The sequence below is a fragment of the Acinonyx jubatus genome, chromosome E3, assembly GCF_027475565.1.
Source record: "Acinonyx jubatus isolate Ajub_Pintada_27869175 chromosome E3, VMU_Ajub_asm_v1.0, whole genome shotgun sequence".
In the NCBI taxonomy this organism is placed as follows: domain Eukaryota; kingdom Metazoa; phylum Chordata; class Mammalia; order Carnivora; family Felidae; genus Acinonyx; species Acinonyx jubatus.
This window is the reverse complement of record NC_069398.1, coordinates 348,897-372,721: the sequence shown is the minus strand read 5'-3', so window position 1 is coordinate 372,721 and position 23,825 is coordinate 348,897. Positions and strand designations below refer to the sequence as shown.

General features: G+C 45.7%; 1 protein-coding gene across 26 annotated transcripts in view; it reads right to left on the bottom strand.

Moving 5' to 3' along the window:
• Positions 1–23,825, bottom strand: part of RBFOX1 (RNA binding fox-1 homolog 1) — a 2,045,752-nt gene that overhangs the window by 1,761,296 nt on the left and 260,631 nt on the right. For 25 of the 26 annotated variants that reach the window (XR_008294525.1, XR_008294524.1, XM_053213105.1 and 22 more), the window contains one exon: positions 11,979–12,038. Coding sequence is in view for 23 of the 26 variants with exons in the window: in XM_053213105.1 (XP_053069080.1) it covers positions 11,979–12,038 (60 nt within the window). In the remaining 3 variants the exon portion in view is untranslated. Of the gene's footprint in view, positions 1–11,978; positions 12,039–23,825 lie in introns of those variants that run through there. The other variant, XM_027042984.2, reaches the window with a different exon arrangement.

Below are 23,825 nucleotides of genomic sequence, written 5' to 3'. Positions count from 1 at the left end.
ACATTGGAACGACTCCGTGCCATTGAACCGAAATTGAGCAACATAATGTTTATGAAATCCCTGTGGACTCAGGCAGGAAAACCAGAAAGATGAAAGTTGAAAATTCCCCCCACCTGTCCAGAGCCCTCCTGCACAATCCCCAAGGGGGGCCTGGAGGGAGATGGAGTTTGTTTTTAACCCATGCGCAAATTTGTTTTTTTCTTCTGGTTTAAAAATGTTTGCAGTCCCAGTTGTTGAAAACAAAGTGCGAGTCCCAGGCTGCATGTAACAGAAAAGTGCCCCCCATCGGACCCCCCAATTCCCAAACAGAGAGAATCTTTGTTAAGACAGCAAAGAGACCTGGTAGGAATGAGAATATTTAAGAATTTTCCAAAAGAGGTGGCTGATCTTAGTGAGAAAAAGGCTGGACTTTCTCCTCAGGGCTTCTATAGGATTTGACACTCCCTCCCACAGTCGCCTTAAAGGTGAAACTCTTGGGAGTGGATGGTGGCTGGAACCCTGCAGGGGGAGATGGGAGACAAAGGGATCGGAAAGAAGGATTTCAGATGCCCATCCATGAATCCACTTATCTGACAGTAGCTAGGGGAAAAAATCACCTACTTTGATTTGGGGAGTAAAATAAGGGTAAGGCCAGAATTCTAACTTGGAGACATTCAAAGAAGCACTCGGGTATCAAGGACTCTCCCAATCCTCCTCCTGGATCTCAGGCCCCATAAACACAGTTCCACTGTGGTCTGAGCATCAGATCACTTCCTCCCATAAAATGATAATCCAAACTGGACCCATGACATGAATCTGACATCCTGGTGTCACTATCAGCTCGCAGACATCTAATAACGAAAATCCCTAATTTTTACACCTCCATCCTTCCCTCATCTCTCCCCCTAGTTTTAGACAACATAACCTCAGCCTCTGGGATTCATATCCTGGGCTGTGACCTGGTACCATCAGCCTGCTGGACAGCTATGAAAGCAAGCAGATCTGTGTCCAGGGTGGGGTGGGGGTAAGGCTACAGCTGTTACACAGAAATAGGTCTATTTATGCTCCCTTTGCCAAGAACCTGGAAGACTTATGTTGGGGAACCCACCTTCAACTGTGCAAGTGCAAATGTACTGTGAACCTATGAGTGTCCTGAGACTTTTGAAGGAGGTCCACCTGGATGGCAGGTAGAGATCCTGCTCAAGCCTGAAGGAGACTGACCACTGCCATGCCACCAGCTTTTTTCCATCTCATGGCCTCTGAAATTCTTCCCCTCCTCCAGCCAAGGACCCTCAAAGGAACCAGAGGGATCTTCACAAAAAGCAAATCAGATCACCTCCTTCAAAACCATTCAAAATCTTCCATTGCTTTGGGATAAAGATCAATATCCTTCCTATGGCCTGGGACTTCACAACGTGGGCTGCCACCTATCCCGTCAACCCTTTTGACCTCATCTAGAATATTTCCCACCACCCCCCCCCCCCGATCCTTCTCTGATCTTAAGTCACTCTAGTTGACCTCTGAGAGTGCCTGGAAATAATGTGGCCATAGGATATTTGCACACATTGCCCCTCTGCCTGAAATCCTCTACTCACTGCCTTTGCCATAAGACCTCAGCTTATGAGTCTCCTCCTGGGAAAACCTCAGACATACCTACCATCTGGGCCAGGTTTCCTTGTAATAGGCTGTCCCAGAGCCATGTTCCTCCTTACGGAACACTTATCTCTGCTTATAGATATCCTCTAGGTAGGATTATCCTCTAGTATACTTAATCCGCCTCCCACTGGACTGTAAGCTCTAGGAAGATAAGCCAGGTGCGTCTGGGCTTACCATTATAAGGAAAGCAGCCACGTGGGGTCTGACGCATGGCAGGTGCCCAATATTGGACGGGTAAATGAGTAAACAGATAGATTGATGAATGAGCAAATGAGTGGATGAATAGATGGGTGGGTAAGTGGGTGGATCACTAGTTTTTGTTGACATTGGTTTCTGAGACTGATCATTTTTATCAATTATAAAAGGTTGAGAATATCAAAATACAAAGCAAAAGACTAATGAAGGGTGAGAAAAGCCAAAGTAGGAGCCAAACAAAACAGCAACAATGATGTTGGTGGAAAGACAGTCTCACCAATTCATTCATTCATTCACTCACTCACTCACTCACTCACTCACTCAGAAGGTCCTGAGCTCCTACAACACACAGGCACTGAGATGGGTCTCGGGTTGCAGTGAGCTGTTGGGGGCCACCTTGTGGATGGGCTTTGGATTCAGATCATGAGGTATCACTTGGTTTGACCAAGTTCTGGTCTGGAATAACCCTGGGCAAGTATGTCTCAATGCTTAACACCAACCAACCTTCCAGGATCAGACTATTGCCCTTTGTGCCCACGCCAAGGAAACAGAAACTTGGTGGCCTGAAGTCTGGCGCTGACCTCCACTCGGTCTCCAGCAGGCTGACTTTTGCCTCGAGTAGAGGATGGCAGACATTCATATTCCACACCCATCTCAGACAAGCGACAACAGAGGACAGAATTTGGCTCGATGTATTTTGCTAGTAATGGAATAGACTGATGGCATATTGGAAATTCACATTTAAAATAGATCTCTCCCTTCTGTAAAATGAGATACCATCTACCAATTTGGGTAATGAACATCTAACTTAAATCCAAGCCACAGGCTGGGAGCACGGGCCCAGGCATGGTCCAGCATGTTCCAGGTGGTCCAGCCCATCCTGGCACATATCACTGAGCCCTCCCCCCTTCCTCCCACTTATTTTGTTTCTTCGTAAAATCGTTACTGAGAATATTGAACTACCTTACAGAGATGTATTTACTCCCCTTATCTTCCCTCCGTCTCTCTTGATTAAAAGCTATGTGTGATATTTGTAGTTATCAAACATCAATATTTGGCATGGATTTGTGGAATGGAGATGCGGAGAAGAAAGGAATCCGACCATTTCTATAAAGGGTAAAACCCTGAGCAAACAGACCGCATTTCTTATTAGGGGCAGTAAAGAGCAGAGACTCATTTCAGAAGGGACCAGTCAGGCTGCACCCCAGCAGGCTTTGTGAAACCAATGCTCAGGACTCAAAATTAGATTCCAGATTTCATCAGGAGAGGCAGCTCCCTTCTGAGGGTAGGGGAAGGGGGGAGAATCATGTAGCCTATCTGAAAATTTTTAGAGCCGGCTGAAAGACAGCCCTCTTCCCCAAGGAGTTAAGTCCAGCACTCAAACTGGGCAGAGCTGAAATATTAATGAGTTAACCTTTCCTTAGGGCCCATCCCTAAGGCTCTACCTACGTTAATACATTTAATGCCCACAACAACCTGATTCATCAACTCCATTTTACAAATGTGAAAAGTGTGGCACCAAGAGGTCCAAATGCTTGCCTGGGCTTACCCAAGAAGGAAGAAGAAGAGCTGGGGGTCCAGTCTGGTTCACAAGTCTGTGCACACAACCACTCCACCACACCCCCTCTGGCCTCTCCATGGCAGAGCTGCTTGTCCAGAATCCACAGTATACTGTGTTTAAGACTTGCTGCCATTCTGGAAGCATCCTTGCATCAGGTCCCCACCATCACTGAGTACCTACATGACGTTTGCCATGTTAGCAGAGCCACGGTGTGCCCCTCTGAATGAGGGTAGTAATAATCGCACCTGCCTCCCAGGACGTTGTGACAATTCACGACATATGCATTTAAAGGGCTTAACATACAAGGGAGATTCATATGCATTCATTGTGGGAGTGGTAATATATACAACTACTGTGGAAAATGTGGGGGTAGCATCTACTAAAACTAAACACGTATCTATTATGTGACCAAACAAATACATCCTTGGCATCTTCCTGAGAGAAATGGATGAATCTTTCCACCAAACAATGGATACACAAGTGCACATACCCCCCAAACTGAAAACAACCCAAATGCTCATCAAGAATTCCAGAAAATTATGGCAAAGGCAAACAATGAAATACTATTCAACAATTTCAAGAGGAGAAATGACTGATACATGCAGGAACATAGCTAGATGTCCTGGGGATGATGCTGCAGGAAAGAAGGCTGATGAACATGTACTGTTGGGGCTTAGGTGAACTTCATGAATGAGTAAAATCGATCTTTCATAATAAAGTCAGGAGCATAGTTGGGGAGAGGTAGTACTGACTTTGGGAGAGGCATGAAGAAGCCTTTTGGGGTGCTCCAAGTCAATAAGACTGATTCTTCCACTCATTAATTTTGTTAACAAGTATTCATTGAGTGTCCACTGTATTTGAGACACTCCCTCAGGAGGGAGGGAGAAGACAAGACCCCCATTCCCAACCTCAAGTTGGATGCTAACATTGGAAACCTGTCAGTATCACTGTGTCTCCAGGGGGCATAGCCATCCTCAGGGATTTGGAAAAATCACTAAATAGATTTCCTTCTTTTATCTGGCAGAAAGCAGTGGGGAGGAAGGGCAGGGATGCTCATCAGAGCAGCAGACCTCTGCACTCACTGTCCCCGGGGTCACAAGCACCACTTAGCATTTCATCCTGGCAAGCCTGGCTTGCTTTAATCAGGACCACGTGGCCAAAATCATGTGCGACATTTTGAAGGCAAAGAATTTAAGCCTCCATGTCTCACTGCCCCGAGTATCAGCTTTGTCCTTCTGCTCTTAATGCTGTTATCTCGTCCCCACACTTGGTTTTCTGCCGAGCAGATGCTATAGAAAGGCATATTAGCAATGAGAAGCAGAGCGTGCCTGGAAGCCTGGGTGCCGAGCTGGTGACCCCTCTGCTCCGGAGGCCTGCTCCAGGGGGTCGGAGGAGTGAAAAATGCCCAAGAGGAACCAAGGCTTCCTCCAGTCACTCAGCTCCTAAGCCAGGTCCCAGGGAGATCTGTCTAAAATGCAAATCGGATCAAGGCAATCACCAGCTTAAAACCCTTCTGTAGCCCCACACCAATCACAGCAAAAACTCAACTCCTGCCCATCACAAAGCACCGGGGCATGCCTGTTTCTCTAACACCCCCTCCTCTAGAATCTGAGTCAGACTAAAGTCCATGCCCATGGCAGTCTTTCTACCTAAAATCCCTGCCCCTGCAACTGCTGTGAGGATCCCCCTTGTCCTCCACAACTCTAAGTGTCACTTCCTCCATGGAGCCTTCTCTGACCACCTATTTGTGCCACCACCAAATTCTGTATTCTGCGTCCACTAAGAAGCAATAAGATTGTGCCTCAATTATAGGTTTCTTTTATTCATGGTTTTATTCCGTCATCACCGCAAGCCCCTTGAAGGCAGGGTCTAGGTCTACTTCACTTTTGTATCTTCTGACTCTCAGCAGTGAGTACAAGAGTTTAAGAGAGGCAAGTGAAGGGAGGGATACATGAGAAGGAGAAGTGAGAAAGAAGGAGGTGAGGAGGGAAGAGAGGAAGGGAGGGCAGAGGGTATCCAGGGGATGCAACAACTCAATAGAACAGAAGGACTTGGGGGAAATCTTTGAACAACACTTTTCTGATTGATCTTGATGGATGATTAGGAAGTTTTGCAGTCAGGCTTGAGTGGGGGAAGTGGAGCAGAGGTGATAACCTAAGGAAGGGTGCCCAGTCAGGGAGACCAGGACTGGAGGAGTGCAAGATGGGGTCCAAATGGCATGCTTAGAATCAGAGGAGTTTGCACTCTATTCTCAGATCGCACAGAGCTACTGAAGCATGCTCAAAAGGAGAGTCATGGTCAAGCATATAAGGCTGCTAACTGAAGAAGGCAAAGTCCAAAGCAGAGGACTGGTTAGAGCTGGTTGTATAATCCAGACGTGCCATAACAAGGGTGTGAACCAGAGCAGCGGGTCCACTAAGGATATGCCAAGGGAGAATGGACAAACTTTGGTGACTTCAGACTGGAGTAAGCTAGGGAAATACAAAGGATGCTGGGGGACAGAAGGATGGTGAAACCTTTGAATACACAGGTAGGAAAGCAGTGGGGGATGCAGGGGAGCGGGCAGTTCCATGTTGGCTACTGTGTCTCCATGAGATACCTGGCATTGGGATGGCATTCATGCTGCCACTGTCCCCTAATTACTAATCATGACTAAGTCTTTCCTTCTGAGGAAAGAAATAGCCTGAGGACCACTCCTATTTGGCACCTATAAATGTGGTGTTACCTACTTCCCATACCTGCTTACAGACATCACAACCTGCGATCAGGAGGTTGAGAGCCAAAAGAGCCTGGTAGACCCCCCATTGGGAAGGTAGATAAGGAAGCTGAAATCCTTGGAGGGCTGGAAGCAGAACCAGGGACGAAATCCAACCCAATGCACCAAGGCTCCTGCTCATACATTCTGCTGTCTCTTGGAGTGTGAAACAGCACAGGACTGTCAGCACTCACAGTGATTATGAACCAGAGCATAAATGACGAACAAACCTGCCTCAAGAAGAAACTGGCTCCTTTTTTTTTCCTTCTGGAATCTTGCATCAAACCTTAGTCAGTCCCCAGTGGAAATAAAGGCTGGATGAGCGCATGTGTGCATGTGTGTGTGCGTGTGTGTGTGTGTGTATGCTGGGGTGTGTACAAGGAAACAGGACTGTGTTTTCTTCCAAGAGCTTCACATCCACCCCTCTAAACAATACTGATCACTTTTGCTAAATTCCAAAAGGTGGCAGCATTCCATTAAATATTCATTTGCTGTGGTGGCTGCAGCAGGGAGTGTCCCACAGAATACAAATGGGGAGGAAGACACCCAGAAAGCTGGGTGTCAGGAATGCTGTAGAGTCCAGCAATGATGGGGGGACTGGGGACTGGGGCCTGGGGGAGCTATGAGCCCTTTACTTGGGGAGGAAGAGGAGGATGCAGCACGGAAAGATGCTGGAGTGGAGCACTTGGCCCAAAGACCAAGAGAAAGCTAGATTTGTCTCAAGACTTTGATAAGCAAGTATCTGGGGTGGAAAGACCAGGTTTATGCCATGGATCATCCCTCCCCAAGAGTGGGGGCAGGACCCATGACTTGCCTCTGACAGAAAATTTGATGGAATGCCTCGTACGTGATTATATGAGGACATATATACATAGCACTCCATCCTGCTAGCATGCCCAAATAGACTCTCCTGCTGGCCTTGAGAAAGTATGCTGCCATCATGTGAACTGCCTATAGAGAGGGCTATGTGGCAAGGAAGTGTAGGAAGCTTCTATGAGCATATGTCCTCCATCCTGCAACTGCAAGGAAATTAATTCTTCCAACAACCAGTTGAACTCAGAGGAGGACCCCAAGCTCCAGATGAGACCCCAGCTCCAGCTGCCATCTTAAATGCAGCCTTGGGAGACTCTGAGAAGAGGACCCAACCATGCTTGTCCACAGACCTTTGATATATGTTAACTGAGATAATAAACAGATGTTACTTTAAGCTAAGTTTCTGCAATTTTTTGTACAGAAGAAAATGAATATAGTATATTTCTGTGACAGAGGAATAGAGACGTTATGAAATGCATCTCTGGAATGAAGGAGAACAAAGTAGAAACTCGGACTCTGACACTTAACTGAACTAGGCCTCCAGTATGATCAAGAAAAAGAAAAGAGTAGTAGTGTTCTTCATGCTAGAGCAGGGTCACTTCCATCCATTTTAAGACACATTCACTCCAGAGTGAACCCCAGAATGGAGTGTAAATCTGCAAGTTTCTTAGCCTCATTTTCCAAGTGCCTCCCATCATGTGACTATTTGACTACAAATGACCCCAATATTTAAAGACAGGTGTATGTTAGGCCTCCAGCATGTCACCTCAACATAACCATTTCATCTGATACCTAAGCAAAGACAAGTAGCTTTGACCAGGTAGGATGTTCACCTTCCCTGCTGACTTGAGAATCATCCCTACATCTAAGATCTTCCCAGAAATGTTTCTTGCACCATTAAACAGAAGCAGGTGGCCTCGGTGCAACTCAGCTCGGGCAACAGTCAAATCTAGATTGAATCCCAGATATACCACCCATTAGCTATGAGACTCTGAGCAAGACACTGGACTCTGAGGCTGTTCTTCACCTGTGGAAATGGGGCTAGGGAAAGTTCTTCCTTTGGTGGGCTGTTCTAGGTATCAATGAGATGATGCATTTGATACACTCAGCACAATGCCAGGTACCTCGTAGGTGCCCAATAATGCTATCATTATTGTTATGTCCTGGACTCTGGACACAAGTGAGTCACATCTGTTGTATCCAAAAAAGGCTCTTTCTGGGAGGCTTTCCCAACTGGAAAGCTGGAGGTCAGAACTGGGGGAGCTGTGTGGCAACACAGGGCAGAGCAGTGAGTAGAAGTGGTGGCAAGATGCCAAAGCCTGAGACTTTCGGGCCCCTGGGACAGCCAAGGAAAAGAAAGTCTGTCTCCAGGCCCTGGTTCAGTCTTCTGAGCCCCATTTTCACTCTTCCAAAGGGACTGCAGCATTTCTATGACAACTAAGAATAAAACTTTAATAAAATGTCATCAACTGCCCTGGGCACCTCACTTAAAGCCTAAGACTCACTTCTTCATTTTATAAATAGTCACTATCAATATTATGACTACTACTACTACTCTTACTATTATCAAGGAAAATAACCACTCACCGTAAAAAATAAATAAATAAAACTGGAAGAGTCCAAAGAAAAATGCAAAACTACCAATTTAGTTCAATTCCCCATCTGCCTTTCTGACACCTCTCTCTGCATTCAGAGACAGGGAGATATATGAATATAATTGCACATAATTGGAGTCATATGATATATGCTGTATTTCTCACTCAACAATATGTCATGAGCATCTTTCCAAGTCCATAAACATAAATCTTCACCATAAAATTCTAGCAGCAGCTTGGATTGGACTTTATGGATGCATGTAATTTACTTAAACAATTCCTTATTGATGGCTATTGAGGCCATATCTTTATTATTATTTTTTGCTAATACAAGCATCCCTCAACAAATATACAAACACAGCTTCTTGCATTCACACATTCATCGCCAAGGTGTAAATTCCTACAAGTGTGATTACTTCATCAAAGACTAAACATGTTTTATGCTTTCAAACACGTGAGATGGAATCATCGGTCACCACATGTTGCCATGAACCAAAAATCACAAAAAATGACTCCTTCTACCTAGGACACATTAGGCTGGGAGACTGATCCATGGATTCCAGCCAGAAGGACCCAGAATGGCAGTACTACAAAGGTCAGAGGTAGGGAAGAAGGGGTGGGTTAGGGTTGCTGACCTGAGAAAACCTCTAAAGCTCCTCAGCTTCCAGTAGAAAAAGAAACAGGATACCGTCTTTACTTCCAGTGGAGAGAACCCATCAGCCTTAATGAGGTGGGGCTAAGAGCCAGAGAATATCCAACCCAATCCAACAAAGTTGAAAATCCAGGGGGGCAGGGGTGCTCTTCTAGGATCCTGGCAAATGGAGAGATCTCAGACACCTTTAGTCCTACTGTGGATAACGAGCATTAAAGTGGGTGGGGGGAGGTTTCTCCACATGTTTCCATCTTTCTCTTTAAAAGTTCTTGCACAGCATAACCAGCTTCAAGACTTCCCTGTTCCATGCTCCATTTTCTCACCTGCAAAATGGGTTTGGCATATTTATGTTTTCTTTCCACAGCTTAATGTGAGGTTACTAGACTCCTGTGTGCCATAAAACACACAGTTATTTCTAAGATCATGAGGAGTGTGGTACTCAGCCTCCACAATGCCCCCCAATGATCCCTCCTCTGGGTATCTACATTTGTGTGTACCCCATACAACAATTTCATTGTGGATGGTTTGCATGAGTAACAGAATACAGTAGAAGTGAGAGCATGTGACCTCTGAGGATAGGTCATAAAAGGTGTCAGGGATTCTGCCTTGCTCTCTATTCCTCCTAGAGGGCCGTGTCATGAGGACACCCAAACAACTCTATAGGAGGAGCTGAAGCCCCACTCAAGCCTGAGGATGATGGTCATGCCAGTTCTTTAGAGACTCTGAGCCAGAACCACCCATCTAAGCCACTCCCAAATTCCTGACCCCAGAAACTGTGAGATAATGTTTGTCCTTTTAAACCACTAAAGTCTAGGGGCGCCTGGGTGGTGCAGTCGGTTAAGCATCCGACTTCAGCCAGGTCACGATCTTGCGGTCTGTGAGTTCGAGCCCCGGGTGGGGCTCTGGGCTGATGGCTCAGAGCCTGGAGCCTGTTTCTGATTCTGTGTCTCCCTCTCTCTCTGCCCCTCCCCCATTCATGCTCTGTCTCTCTCTGTCCCAAAAATAAATAAACGTTGAAAAAAAATTTAAACCACTAAAGTCTAGAGTACTTTTCTATGTGCCAAGAGATAAAATACACTTTCGTGATCTAGCAATCATTTCCCCATCTACACAATGGGGAGACTACCACAGAGACTTGATGTGGAGTTGTGGACACTGACACAGCGCAACAGAGATGGAGTCCAGGCTGTGTGATGTTGGACATATTCTCTACTTCACTCAAGCTTTGGTTTCCTCATCCACAAAATGAAGACAGGACCAGCACTTACGTGATGGGGTCATTGAGGGGACTGAATCAGCATAGAGATCAAACACTTGGTCAAATGCAAAGTGGGACAAGACAGCCAGCTGGGTGGTGGTCATTTCTCATCATGTTTTTTCTTCTTCCTCCTCCATTTGGCATCACTGGTGACCACTTCTTTCAGGTGATCCAGCAATGAGTTTATTGTAAAAACCTAGCCTCAAAAGTCATTTGGGAGGAACAGATAGAAGCCAAGAAGTGGGTCCTTCGAATGTCTAGTATGCACCAAGTATCAGCACAGACTGGGTCCTAAGTGGGGGGGGGGGGGGGCACACCAACAAGAGATCACACACACATGCTGCCCAAGGTCATGTGACTATCTTTTTAATTTTTTTTAATGTTATTTGTTTTTGAGATGGAGAGAGAGAGAGAGAGAGAGAGAGAAAGAGAGAGAGAGAGAGAGCAGTGAGTAGGGGAGAGGCAGAGAGAGAGGGAAACACAGAGTCTAAAGCAGGCCCCAGGCTCTGAGCTGTCAGCACGGAGCCCAATGTGGGGCTCAAACTCATAAATCGCAAGATCATGACCTGAGCTGAAGTCAGACACTTAACCAACTAAGCCACCCAGGTGCCCCATGAAATCTTTTGATAAAAGAATTTACTCTCAGCCATGCTCTTATCATCACCACAATATCTTGCCATATCTACATTATCATTACCTCCAAACTTAGTCCATACTTTTTTCTAAGTCAACTCATGTCTTTAAAAAATATTTTCTAAAGACATTTCACGTCATTACCATAAATACAAAGCCAGCATTGCTTGCCATGAAGACAATAGTCAAACTAAACACATCGTGACTAATACAAAGCAACAACAACAAAGGTCTATGGGCCCTTTGAAATCATCTCATAGTCACCAGCGACAAACAAACATAACACACTTTCAGACCGTACCACACAGTTCTCACATCCCAGAGAGGATGAGCAGGAGTGTTTTGGGAGCTGCAGCTATAGGGAGTGTCCCTGCCCCCTGTAAGCCTGGATGACATGTGGAGGGAGCATAGAAATCCACATCTAGCACCAGCAACAGTCCTATGTCCTAAGAACCCAAACCTTGTACCAGGACATGGGGCTTCAAAGCACTCATCGACATTCCTATGGGGACAATCCCTCCATTTCTCACCACCCTGGGGTCTGTCTCCACATCAAGAAGCAAAAAGACCAGCCCATGGCCCCTCTACCTGTCGCTGTTGCCCCAGATGTGTCCCCCAAGTGGGCCTGGCTCTTCTCTGAGGGGAGAACTCAGCTTTCCTATCTTGTAACACAGACTGAGACTCCGGCCCCAGGTGCTTCCTAATAGAAATTCTGTGAGTGCCTGGGAACATTTATTCCCCTCAAACCCAGTTACTTCTCCAGCAAGATCAGTTTCAGGTAAAAACCAGTCCTGGTGATTGATGATGGAGAGCAAGGAGGCCGAAAAGGATGCAAAAGCGGTTTCTAAATCTAATGCGTTCAGCAAAATGCTTCTACTTACTGAGTCTTGTGGACTGTTCCTGGCACTGGTGAGGAGGGCTGAGTTCTCACATTTGTAGTCCTGGCAAAAACAAAAACAAAGACAGGTGGAGGAACCCACATTGAAGACAAAATTCCAATTTGGAGTAGCCCAGTTTAGCATGACCCACGGTCTCTCACCATTTTTAGTCATCCCACTTGCTTTCTCTCTCTCTCCTTCCAACCGCCTCCTGGAGTGGGGGGTGGGAGGTGTTTAGACCTGCCCTGCCCAACACAGCAGCCACTACTAGGCACCTACAACTAGCGTGAGCTGAAATGTGCTAGAAGTATGTACTACCTGCTGGATTTTGAAGACACTACTGAAAAAAATAAATTGATTGTAAAATGTCTCATTAATATTAATATCACATTAATATTTGTATATTGATTTCACATCAAAATGATATTTAATAGTATATTAAAATAAAGTATGTTGTATTTAAATATATAAATATATTGTGAATATTTAAAATAAAATATATTATTATAATTAATTTCATCTGTTTCTTTTTACTTTTTAATGTGGCTACTAGAAAATATTAAATTACATGTGTGGTTCTCCAGACATCTCTATTAGCCAGCAATGGTCTAGAATCTTCTCTAAGAGTGGATACTCCCCCCCACCGCCCCCAGCCTGAGGGCTGCATCCTGCTGCCCCATGACTGCTCCAGGCTGGCTTTCCACAGCCTCATCCCAAGCCCTCCCATGCCCTCCCCTGCCCCCCCCTCCCCCGCAACAGCTCCTGTTCCTGGAGCACCTGCACTGCTGTGTGCTTAATGCTCTTCATGTACTTTGTTCTTTAACCCTCACAAGGTTATCAGAAGCTGGTCTCCATCCCAGCCCCGTGCTATGGGCACAGAATCACAAAGAGGCTGAGAACCTGTCTGAAGTACCTGGGCAGGGGTGCAGTGAAACCAGAGCTTAGACCCAGATGTGAAGGGATGGATGTTCACTGTGCTGTTGTATTTTCCCCTGACACCTTTCCCACTTCTCCGTGAGGCATAGCACATGGGAGCCATGGGAGCACATGGGAGCACATAGTTACAGTCCGTCGACATCCAACCCTCAAGCTCCAAATTGTTGTTAACTCCATGTCAGTGGGGTTTGACCTGGAGTCACCTCTTAAACCTCCTGGGCAGAGACAGAGGTATGTGTGCATTCACACACAAACGAGGGAGACAGAGATATAGAAAGGTATCAAGAGACAGAGGAAGAAAGACAGGAAAAGAGAGAGAAGAAGCTGTCTACTCTCCTGTACCAGCCACAAGTTACTTAGACCCATGAACAGAGTTCTGTCAATAGTTTACAAACACCGACAAAAGGAAAACCTCTCAGTATTTCCCTTTATTGCAGTTTTGCCAAAGACACTGGTCATGGAAAAATCCAGCAACCACAAGACCAAAACTGTGCTTGGACCCCTCCTTCCTCTGCATGGGAGATGGTCCCCATGCCACCCACCCATTACTGAAATGATTAACGAATTCAGGGAGGGAGGGAAGGATGGATTTAAACACAAATTATGCCCCTCGCCTTCCAGCAACCGCCTAAAGCAGCAGCCTTAGAGGGGAGAGAGGAGGAAGATGTTGCCAAAAGCATGATTTTGCAGACAGATGTACTTATTCTCCCTTGACAAATGTCTATTGTCTGAAAATGGCTATTTTTTCTTCCTTGTCTCTTGGTCCCATTTTCTACAGAGGCAAATAGAAGCTATGCTTGAGTGGAGTTCAAGCCTATAACAGATCTCACCTAACGGACAAGTTCCAAGTGTTACAGATCCCCTGGGGTCTGTGTGGTCCTTTCTTTGAAAGGGACCCAACCCCCCTGCCTACTTCCAGCTGGTCAAGGGATGCACCAACTACAGAGTCTCTTTCAGGAATAGGGACCAAGACACATGGAGAAAGTCTCTGGGCTCCTGAGGTCCAAAGCACTTGTATTCAAAGCCACTCTTGGCTCCGTAGCAGCCATTACTACAGGAAGGTCAAGTGTGGCTGCAGCCAAATCTAAGCCTTCCAGAGGAAGCTGACCAGAAGAAAGGAGAAGGGAGGCCCTATGTGAGCTGTTCCTGCCACAGTGTTAAGAGTCCCCAGGCATGGAAAGAGACCCCTACACTCAAGTAGGATCTTACCTGGGAACCCTCTCACTTGAGCAACTCCTATCCAGCTGTCCCCTCTAGAGACTTGCCTCCTTCTCTTGGCTCCTTCCTCACCTCCCAAGCCCCTCCCAGCAGCCAGCTGCCCAGTCTCCTACTTAGCTGAGGATCCCTCCTTGTGGTATTTCCACCTCACGTTCATTAGTCTGGAGCCTTCACCCCTAAGAGGTGGGAATGGCACCAACTCAGCCCACTGTCCTCAGAGGACTTCTGATACCATTAGACCCTTTCATACCCTGTGATTGTGTCTGCTCCATACTAACTGGCAGCCCCCCACCCTTTTTTACACAGTCCCTGTGTTATCCTGAACAAAGCAGCTAACTACACCCAGTTCCCTGTGCCTGTTTGCATCCTCACCTTGGAAACAGTGACAAGCACCTAAGTGGGGTTCTAAGCCAGAAGCAGACAACAGAGAAGGAAGATGTCTCAAAAAGAGGGGAGGCAGCAGGGCTGTCTGACATTGTTCTGGTTTCCAGAAAGCCTCACTTGTCTCCTTGAGTCCTTATAATAAACTTCTGTATCTTTTGACTCAACCTGGTGCATCGTAATGAAAATTTTTCATTACAAAAGAGAAGATCTCTCTCTCCCCCTTACCACATCACTGAGTAGGACCCTAAGCAACCCATAGTTGCTGCCCATTTCTTTATCCTTTGTCCCAAGTGCAGTGGACCCCTTCCCCGGACCTCATTCCTGCCCTTGAAGTCCAGTAGTCTGCCCCTGGAATTCATGCCCTCTTGTGTCTTGGTTGGCAGATTTCAAAAGCTGGGACACGGATCACCAACAGTGAGGACTCAGCCAGTTTAAACAATGACCAAGCAAGAGAGCCCCACGGGGCCATTTGGCATCACCCTATAAAGGATTTGGCATGAACTGGTGTGAGCTCCCAAAGAGCCGTGAGAAACAGCATTTGAATGTGACACTCTTTGCACAGACATGACTTTTAAAGTCATTTAAACAGAACTCAGATAAATAGAAGGCCAAGACCACAGCTAACGGACAGAAGTAGTGCTGGGGTTTGGAGGCATGGTGGGTTCCTAAAGATGGAGCCAGTAAGACCTGCAGGGACCCCAGGTGTGAAAGACAGGTGAGGTCAGTTTTCTAAATGTCCGCCAGGCCCATGGTACCCAAACATGTCCCAACTACAGAAGTGTGAGACTCCTGGAGAAGTCTGGATTCTGTGAGACACAGGGCAGGGTGAGAAGCTGATAAGGCCAGACCATGGGACCTAGGTGATCACAGACAATAGGCAAGTCCACCTTACCATGGAGGCTGCATTTGCCCAGGCAAAAAATCAGAATAACTCCTGAATGGCTAAACCAACTGGAGGACCTAACATCAAATCATGTAGATTTTTATCATCTCAGAGAGCTGACGACCTTTATAATTATGACCCAAACCCAAAAGCCATAAAAAAAAAAAAAAAAGACCATTGGGGCACCTGGGAGGCTCAGTTGGTTGAGCGTCCGACTTTGGCTCAGGTCACGTTCTCACAGTTCATGGGTTCGAGCCCCGCATCAGGCTCTAGGCTGACAGCTTGCTCAGAGCCTGGAGCCTGCTTCAGACTCGGGGTCTCCTTCTCTCTCTGCCCCTCCCCTGCTCACGCTTTGTCTGACTCCGTTTCTCAAAAGTAAATAAATATAAAAAAAAATTTTTTTTTAAAAGACCAGAAAGTACAAGATAAAGGACAAGGTGAAAAAAAACTGTAACTCACTGAACAAAGGGATGGTTTCCATTTCTTGGAATTTCTGCTATGGAATGTCTGCACATGTGGAAAATGGCCAATGCCAAAGATATGCACTGAAGCATTTCTTTTTAATTACAAAATATTGGGAGCAACATAAATTTCCATTATTCAGAGACCAACTACATCAGTTATGGTGCATCCAGAAAACCTCAGAAAAGATAATGAGGCAGCTAGATATGGAATGATAGAGAAAAACAGTAAAATGCAGAGTGGTTCATATAGTATGCTACAATCTGTTCTTTGTTTTAAGATTATATGCATATATACTGTATGCACTGAAATCTCTGGAAGATAGATAAGAAACTGGTAAAAATAAATGGCTAATTTTGGAGATAGGAGCAAGTTGGCTGAGCAGAATGGAATAGAAGGGAAGTAGGGATTTTACACTTCTGACTCTTGTATACTCTGGGCATGTATTTTTGATGAACAATTTTTATTCTACCTTAAATTTTTTTTTTTCAAAGAAAATAATTTAGTGTCATGACATAAGGCATTTCTAGCAGAACCCTTTGGGTAGGGATTCATTTCTTGCTATTGTCTGAAAAAAAGAAAGCTCACATAATGTAAATGACTTGGGGGTTGCTTTGGAGGACAAGAACCCTGCCAGTGTGCTGTGAATGCAGAAATGATGGCATGGGGGGAGGGGATATTTTAAGGGTTTTTACTGTGAAGTTCAAGTATGTGGCACACTACACTTGCCCCTTGTGTTCTCAGGGCAGGCAGTACTAATGGAGCACTGAGTTTTCCTGCTGAGCCCAGAGATGTAGTCTAAGAACCCATCCCAACACAATCAGAATGCCACCCATGTATACTAACTGGTGCTCGGCTGTAATCAAATCCCGTCCCCGGGTAGGATAGCCACACGGCAAAGCCCAGAAATCTGGCAGCAGGATCTCCACTCACATCGTCCCTCGGCAGCACCACTTGGTTCTAGGAAGAGACGTGGCATCACCAGCTTCCCAATGCCACCAATCCCTGCCAGTGCCCTGTAGGAAGGCAAGGAGGCATCCAACTTCCCAAGGCCCATCTTCCGAAAATGTCATCTAGGCCCTACCTGACACCCCCAGATCACGGAGTCCTTCTGAGAAAATGCCAGTTACCTTCAGCAAGGAAGTTGGCTCCCTGGTTTCCCCCAACTTAGAAAATTCCGTGTAAATGTCAGATTAAGCTCTTCAGTCCTCTGCTTTTAAAATGAGAGATAAAATTTAGCTCCCTATTCCCAGATGTTAAAATCTCTGCTTCTCCCCAGGGCAAAGAAATCAATGTGAGTAAGCTCTGTATTTTTTTTCCCTTGGAACACGACCACTTCCAGCAATTTATTTGACTGACTATGCCTTCTATTACCATGTAAATTGTTTCAGACTGCAGGAAAAAAAAAGTATTAATCTCCTCTCAGTAAGTCATAAAATAAAGAAATCAATTTCAAGGTCAATTTAGCCCAAATAACACCTGCTGCCCTTTTTTGTAACATGCAGACTTCTCTGAAACACTAGGCTGTTGTCTAAGGCAGCAATAGATGAAGCTACGGAAAACTGAGTTTCACATCAGTCAGAGCAGCACCAGGGGAGACCCTGGGCCCGTGGCCTAATAGCATGGAGTATGAATTTGGAAAGGAGAGGGTTAACAGGTTCAGCAAAATGACCCTCTGCAGGTCAAGGCAGGAAAGTGGAAAGAGAGCCACAACAGGGGGTCAGGTAAAGTTGGATTCAAGGCAGGAGTCTGGCTGATTTGCTGTGTGACTCTGGGAAAGTTACTTAACCTCCCTGAGCCTCAGAGTCTGCATCTGTAAAATAAGTAAAATGAGGAAGACTGATCTTACAGGATTCTTCAATCCAGTCTATTGTGGAGTTTCTCAAAATTTAGACACCATGGTCTAAGCGGCCAAGTTTATGTAGCTACTCTTTATCAACAGACAGGCTAGTGTGACAGTTAAGAAAACAGGCTGACCGCCAGTGTGTAAACCATCTTTGTTCCACTTGTGAGCCCCATGACGCTGGACAAGATACTTCACTCCTACTGTCAGAGATCCTTTATCCAGAAGATAGAAGTAATGATGTCACCCGTTTCTAGAAAGAGGGAACTACCATCTTCAACTAATGGACAAGTAAACTGGTCTAAGGAAGGTTAAACAACTCACCCAAGGTTGCACAACTTAACCGAGAAGGCAGTTCCAGGTCTGAACCCTGGAACCCCTGCATCCAAAGCCATTGTGCTGTCCCCCAGACCACAGTGCTTCCTGGTTTCCATGGCCCCATGATCGAAGTGTCACACAAACCCCAGAACCTCAGGAAGAAAATTGTAGCACGCTAGGCTTTCTCTCGCACACCCTGTGAGTGAACGAGGCCTTTCCATCACACGTTCCCATTGCCTCCACCACCCCACAAAACCATCCGTGAAGAGATCACAGAATGGGGCCAGCAGCTTTTCACTGGCAGACCAGGACCCAGGAGACTGGGGAAGTCCATCTTCTGGACCTCTCTCATCAGGAATCCATTGTTTCTCCCCATCCTGCCCCACATGAACCACCCCAGCCCTGGCCTCACCTGACCTACGTCCTTATGCAGTATTTAGTTTTCCAGATATATCCAGGTGGTCCCAAACCATCCTCTCTCCATTTCTGCAAAAGCCAACCCTATAATCCTACCTGTCCATCTAATCTGCTCCCAAGCTGTACTGTCCTACCTGTGAGATGCATCCCCTAGTGCCCATGCCTGAACTCAGATCACATTCTCTACAGTGGCTTCCACCAAGGCCTCCCTGGCCCTATTCTCTCCCCCACTCACCCTCCTCTATTCCGTACCACTGGAATTATCTTCAAGTATAAATTGGTTATGTTATTCTCACTTAAACACACTTCCAGGCTCCCGTGTCACTGAACACAGTGTTGGCCAATATTTACGTGGGGATGCATTAAGGACTATGGTCCTTGGACATGTCACTCGGTCATGGAGACACTCAGCAGCCCACATCTGGCAACGGTAACTCTAACACAGCTACAGACAAGATGCCTGGACCTCCTAAAATATAATGCCAGAAAAGCAAAGCCACAGTTAATTGAGCATTTACTATGTACTTCAATGTAGAATCACACAGCTAGTTAATTGGCAGAAGCTGAAAAGGGCTTAGGCCCTGGGCCATAGTTCCCACTCACTTTTTAAGAGTTTTATTGTGATAAAATTCACCTAACATATAATTCATTTAAAATGTACAATTCACTGGTTTTTAGTGTATTCACAGATATGTGCAACTGTCACCAGGGTCATTTTTAGAATATTTCATCACCTAAAAAAAATCCCATTTAATCATCACTCTTTACCCCTCCATATCCCGCTCTAGCCCTAGATGACCATTAATCTACTGTCTCTATCAATTTGCCTATTCTGGACATTTAGTATAAAGGTACTCATACAAGACACGGTCTTGTGACTGGCATAATGCTGTCATGGTTGATCCAAATTGTAGCACATATCAGGACTTCATTTTTTATGGCTAAAAAATATTACAATACATGGCTAAACCACATTTTGTTTATCCACTAATCTTTTGATGGACATTTGGGTTGTTTCTGCCTTTGGCTGTTATGAATAACGCTGCTACAAACACTTGTGTATGCATTTTTGTGTGAACATATGTTTTCCATTTTCTCAAGTATACACCTAGGAGTATACAGGAATAAAGGAGTTGTCGGCCCTGTGGTAATTGTATGTTTAATTGTTCAAGGAAACACCACAGTGTTTTCCACAGGGTCTGCACCATTTTACATTCCCACCAGCAGTGTGTGAGGGTCCCAATTTCTGCATATACTCATCAACACTTGTTATTACCTGTGTTTTTTATTCTAGCCACCTTACTGGATGTCAAGTGGAACTGGATTGTGGTTTTGGTTTGCATTTCCCTGATGACTAATATGGTCCAGCATCTTTCCATGTGCTTGTGGGCCATGTGTTTATCTTCCTCAGAGAACTGTCTTTTCAGATCCTTTACCCGTTTTTAAACTGGGTTGTCTTTTACTAATTGAGCTTTAAGGGTTCTTTGTATATTTTAGGTACAAGAGCCTGACTGGATGTATCATTTGCAAATATTTTCTACCATTCTTTAGGCTGTTTGATCACTGTGTGTGTGTGGGGGGGGGGGTCACTTTTGAACAATGTCTTATACTAAAGTGGCTTGGTCATGTGGTTTACACATAAGCAATAGTGGGACAGGTCACACATACTTTCAGTTTTCTCTCCCAGCTCCTGCAGGGGGTTAAGACTGGGACACAGGTTTTGAGGGCCTCTATTTAACCGAGTCAACACACAAACAAAAAATGCCAGGACTCGATACCACACAAATCAAGTCAGACTCTCTGGAGTTGAAGCAAAAGCTTTGATAATTCTTAAATCTCCCCAGGTGATGACAATGTACAGGCAGACTATGAACCACTGGCCTCAGCCCTGAGTAAATGTTGTCTTTGTCTTGGAGGGAGCTGTCTTTTGAGTCAAGGTCAGCCCACCAGGCAGCAGGACATCTTCAAGTAGCACTGCCAGATTCCCTGCCATGAGATCCTGCAGTTCTCATTTACCATGGCAGCTCCTATACCTCCAAATGCTCTCTCCAAAGACAGGCAAGTGGATCAAGGCCGAGGATATTCGCGAAGAAAATAGCTAAGTGCATGGATCTGGGACAATGTCTGCAAAGTTCAAAAACCCCAAACAGAGCCAAAAAGTAGAAACAATCCAAAGGTCCATCAACAGATGAATGAATAGGCAAAATGTGGTCTATCCATGCAGTAGACTAAGATCCAGCCATAGAAAGGAATGAGGTTCTGATTCAGGCTGCAACGCAGGTTAACCTTGAAAACAAACTAAGTGAAATAAGCCAGATATAAAAGGCCTCATATTGTACTATCGCACGGGCATGAGGACTACAGAGACAGAAAAAGCCAACTAATGGTTTCAAGGCACTAGGAAGAGGAGAGAATAGGGAATAAAGCTTTGTGGATACAGGGTTTTGTTTGGGAAGATGCATGTATTTCGGAACTAGATAGAGATGACTGTTATACGATATTGTCAATGCACTAAATGCCACTCAGTCGTTCACTTCAAAATGGTTAATTTTATGTTAATTTTGCCCCAATGGTTTTAAAAGACGAAATAAATCCCAACCAACCCAAACCTCTATCCCTTTGTCCATTTTTTTGGTGAGTTGACCCTATCTTTTTCCAAACAAAAATAAATATATGAAACCACAGACTTCGACATACATCTATACAATCAAGAGAAGTTGCCTCCTCTATTAATCTCAAAAGCCATTAAAATTAATAGAGTCTGTATCAGGAATGTCTAATAGAGTTACCAATTCACTGAATCAAGAAACAAGCATGAGTGATAGCAGAAATGTGGTCCCCCCCCACACACACACAATGAGAATTTCATCCTCACGTTGTGGGTGAGGTGCAGTTAAGTATGGCCTACCAGCCCATCTGTGGGGGCATGGATGGCATGTGACACCTGAGGGAGGATATTCACTCAGGAGGGAGCAGCCTACCTGGCCATGCTGCCATGTGAGGGGTATTTTTGAAAATAGAAGCTTGAGAGGCATGGTAAAAAACCACTCTGGGAGAGAAATACCACTTCATCACTGTGCCCTTGCAAGGAAACTTAAAGCACACACACACAAAAAAATGTCCATTTGCACATAGGCAACAATGTCTGAAAGAGACGTAACGAGACAAGGGAAAGCAGGACATACAGACGTCTCTGCAAAAATGCTAGGAGATGCGGCATGGAGATAAAAGAGGGCATTAGTGATGCACGATGAAACTCGGACATTTTTCTGGCTCGAGATGCTGAACACAGCACTCAAGTTTTTCCAAGGACGAGAACAGCATGGGGCTGGTGAAGGAGACATGGGTTATTACAGGAGCTTTTGCAAGATGAAGTCGGGGAGAATGGCAAAACAAGTGAAGTGTTAAATAAATACTTCCTGAATGGAATCACGAGGGAGAACACTAAAATTAGGATGTCTGACAAGGGCTTTTTATCCAATCTGCTCAGGATTTCTTCAGGGTTCCTGAGAGAGGAGTTGTCAGTGACCCACATGACACCACGGGCCATTTATGCAGAAATGAGATAGTTGAAGCACGGGGCACTGGGCAGGCTGATTAGAGGGATGTGGACCTAACTCAATGAAACCAGCAATGCCTATGGCAGCCCTGAGACAATCCTAGAGACAAGTATCCGCAATGAAAGAGGGCACCAACCAGAGAATCACTACACTGCACAGGCTAAGAGAGTGGGTTCTAGAGTCAGGCAGCCCAGCATTGGAGATCTTGCTCTATTTTTTAATCAATGCATGACCTTGAACAACTCACTCCACCTCCCTGACCCTTTGCTCTCCCATCTGTTTCTACAGAGATAATAGCTTTATCATAGGAGGATGTTAAATCAATCATAAAATCTAGTGAATTGTTAACTGTTATCATCCCATTTCACAAAAAGTAAACCGAGTCCAAAGTGGTTCAACAGCATTCGTGGATGTCCCTAACCTATGTATTGGCTTTTACTGTGTACGTGGCGTTTTGTGGCAAGAATTGTGGGTGAAACACGTCGTTTGATCTCTATAACAACCTAAGTGACTCAGGAGACAGACTGGACCTCTCCCCAGCTGTGTGACCTGGCACATGTCATGTAATCTCTCTATGCCTCAGTTTCCTCTTCTGATAAAATGGGGATAGTAACAGCACCTTTTCCACAGGGCTGCCATGAAGGTAAAAGAGGTACTGTGTGTAAAGTTCTGAGGATAGAGCCTGGCACATGCCAATAAATGCGACAATCATATTGTTAATGATATTAGCTCATCTTACAAGTGAGGCCCAGACAGGGTAAGCAAATTGCCCAAGGACACGTAGCTGCTAAGGGAAGAGTGTGTGTGTGACTATAGTCCCTGCTCCTCTTTCTGAGTCTCTCAAGAGACACTTGGGGCTTAACGAGCCACCACTTCTCCCTGGAATTCCCACCCACCTGAGACATAACACAGTGTAGAGGTTAAGACACTGTGCTCTGTAGTCAGATCAGCCTGTCTTCGAATGTAAGCTCTGCTCTTGACGTGGCATGTGACTGTAGCGGGTTCTTTCTTCTCTGTTTGTGTCCTCATCTTCAAGAGGGTGGTGGTGGGGATAACAGCACATCAATTCCTCAATTTGTGGCAACTGTTAATGTTTTCTGCTGGCCCTATGTAGAAGGTGAGAGAGTGACTAAGCTAAGCTGTGCCATGGCCTCCTTCCACTAAGCTGCTCTAGATGCATCCATCTAGATGCCCTTCCGCCTCATCAGCTTGTCTCTATCCTGTGCCCCGCGTCCTGTCTGTCCCTGTGGCCCGCCAACAGGAACAACTCTGTGGGAATGTGGTCTGATACTCAGGGGACCCGGGTGTAAGCCAAGTCCCCAGGATTAGGGCTCTCTTGAGACTGCCTCCCTGCGGAAGAGGGAACCGTCAGCTCTTTTAACAGGGAAATAATTGCAAGTTTGAATGTGGATTCGATGCCGAACAACTGCAATTAGAAGCCGCCTTCTGTTCGGAACAACTGCTGCTTAAATGTAATCCCCGTGTCGTGCATAAACCCCAAATGAGTTTCTCAGCTTTGCTTTCAACTACACTGACTGCATTAGAACGCCCTCAGTTCCTTTCCTGAAGCACACATTGCTTCCTACCACTCAGCGGCTTCTCTCTGTTCCTAAGTCGTCCAAACGCCTTACCTGAGCCCTCCAGGCCTTGCATGTGGTCTGCCCCCTGCTCACCCTTCATCCTCTTCCTCCTCACCTCACCCTCTCTCACTCTGAGCTCCAGCTGTACCTCCTATTGCCCCAACACGGGAAGGTCTTTAGTTGCCTTCTGCTACTGGAACTCCTATGTACGGGGGTAATAACAGCATCTTATCCACAGGGCTGCCGTGA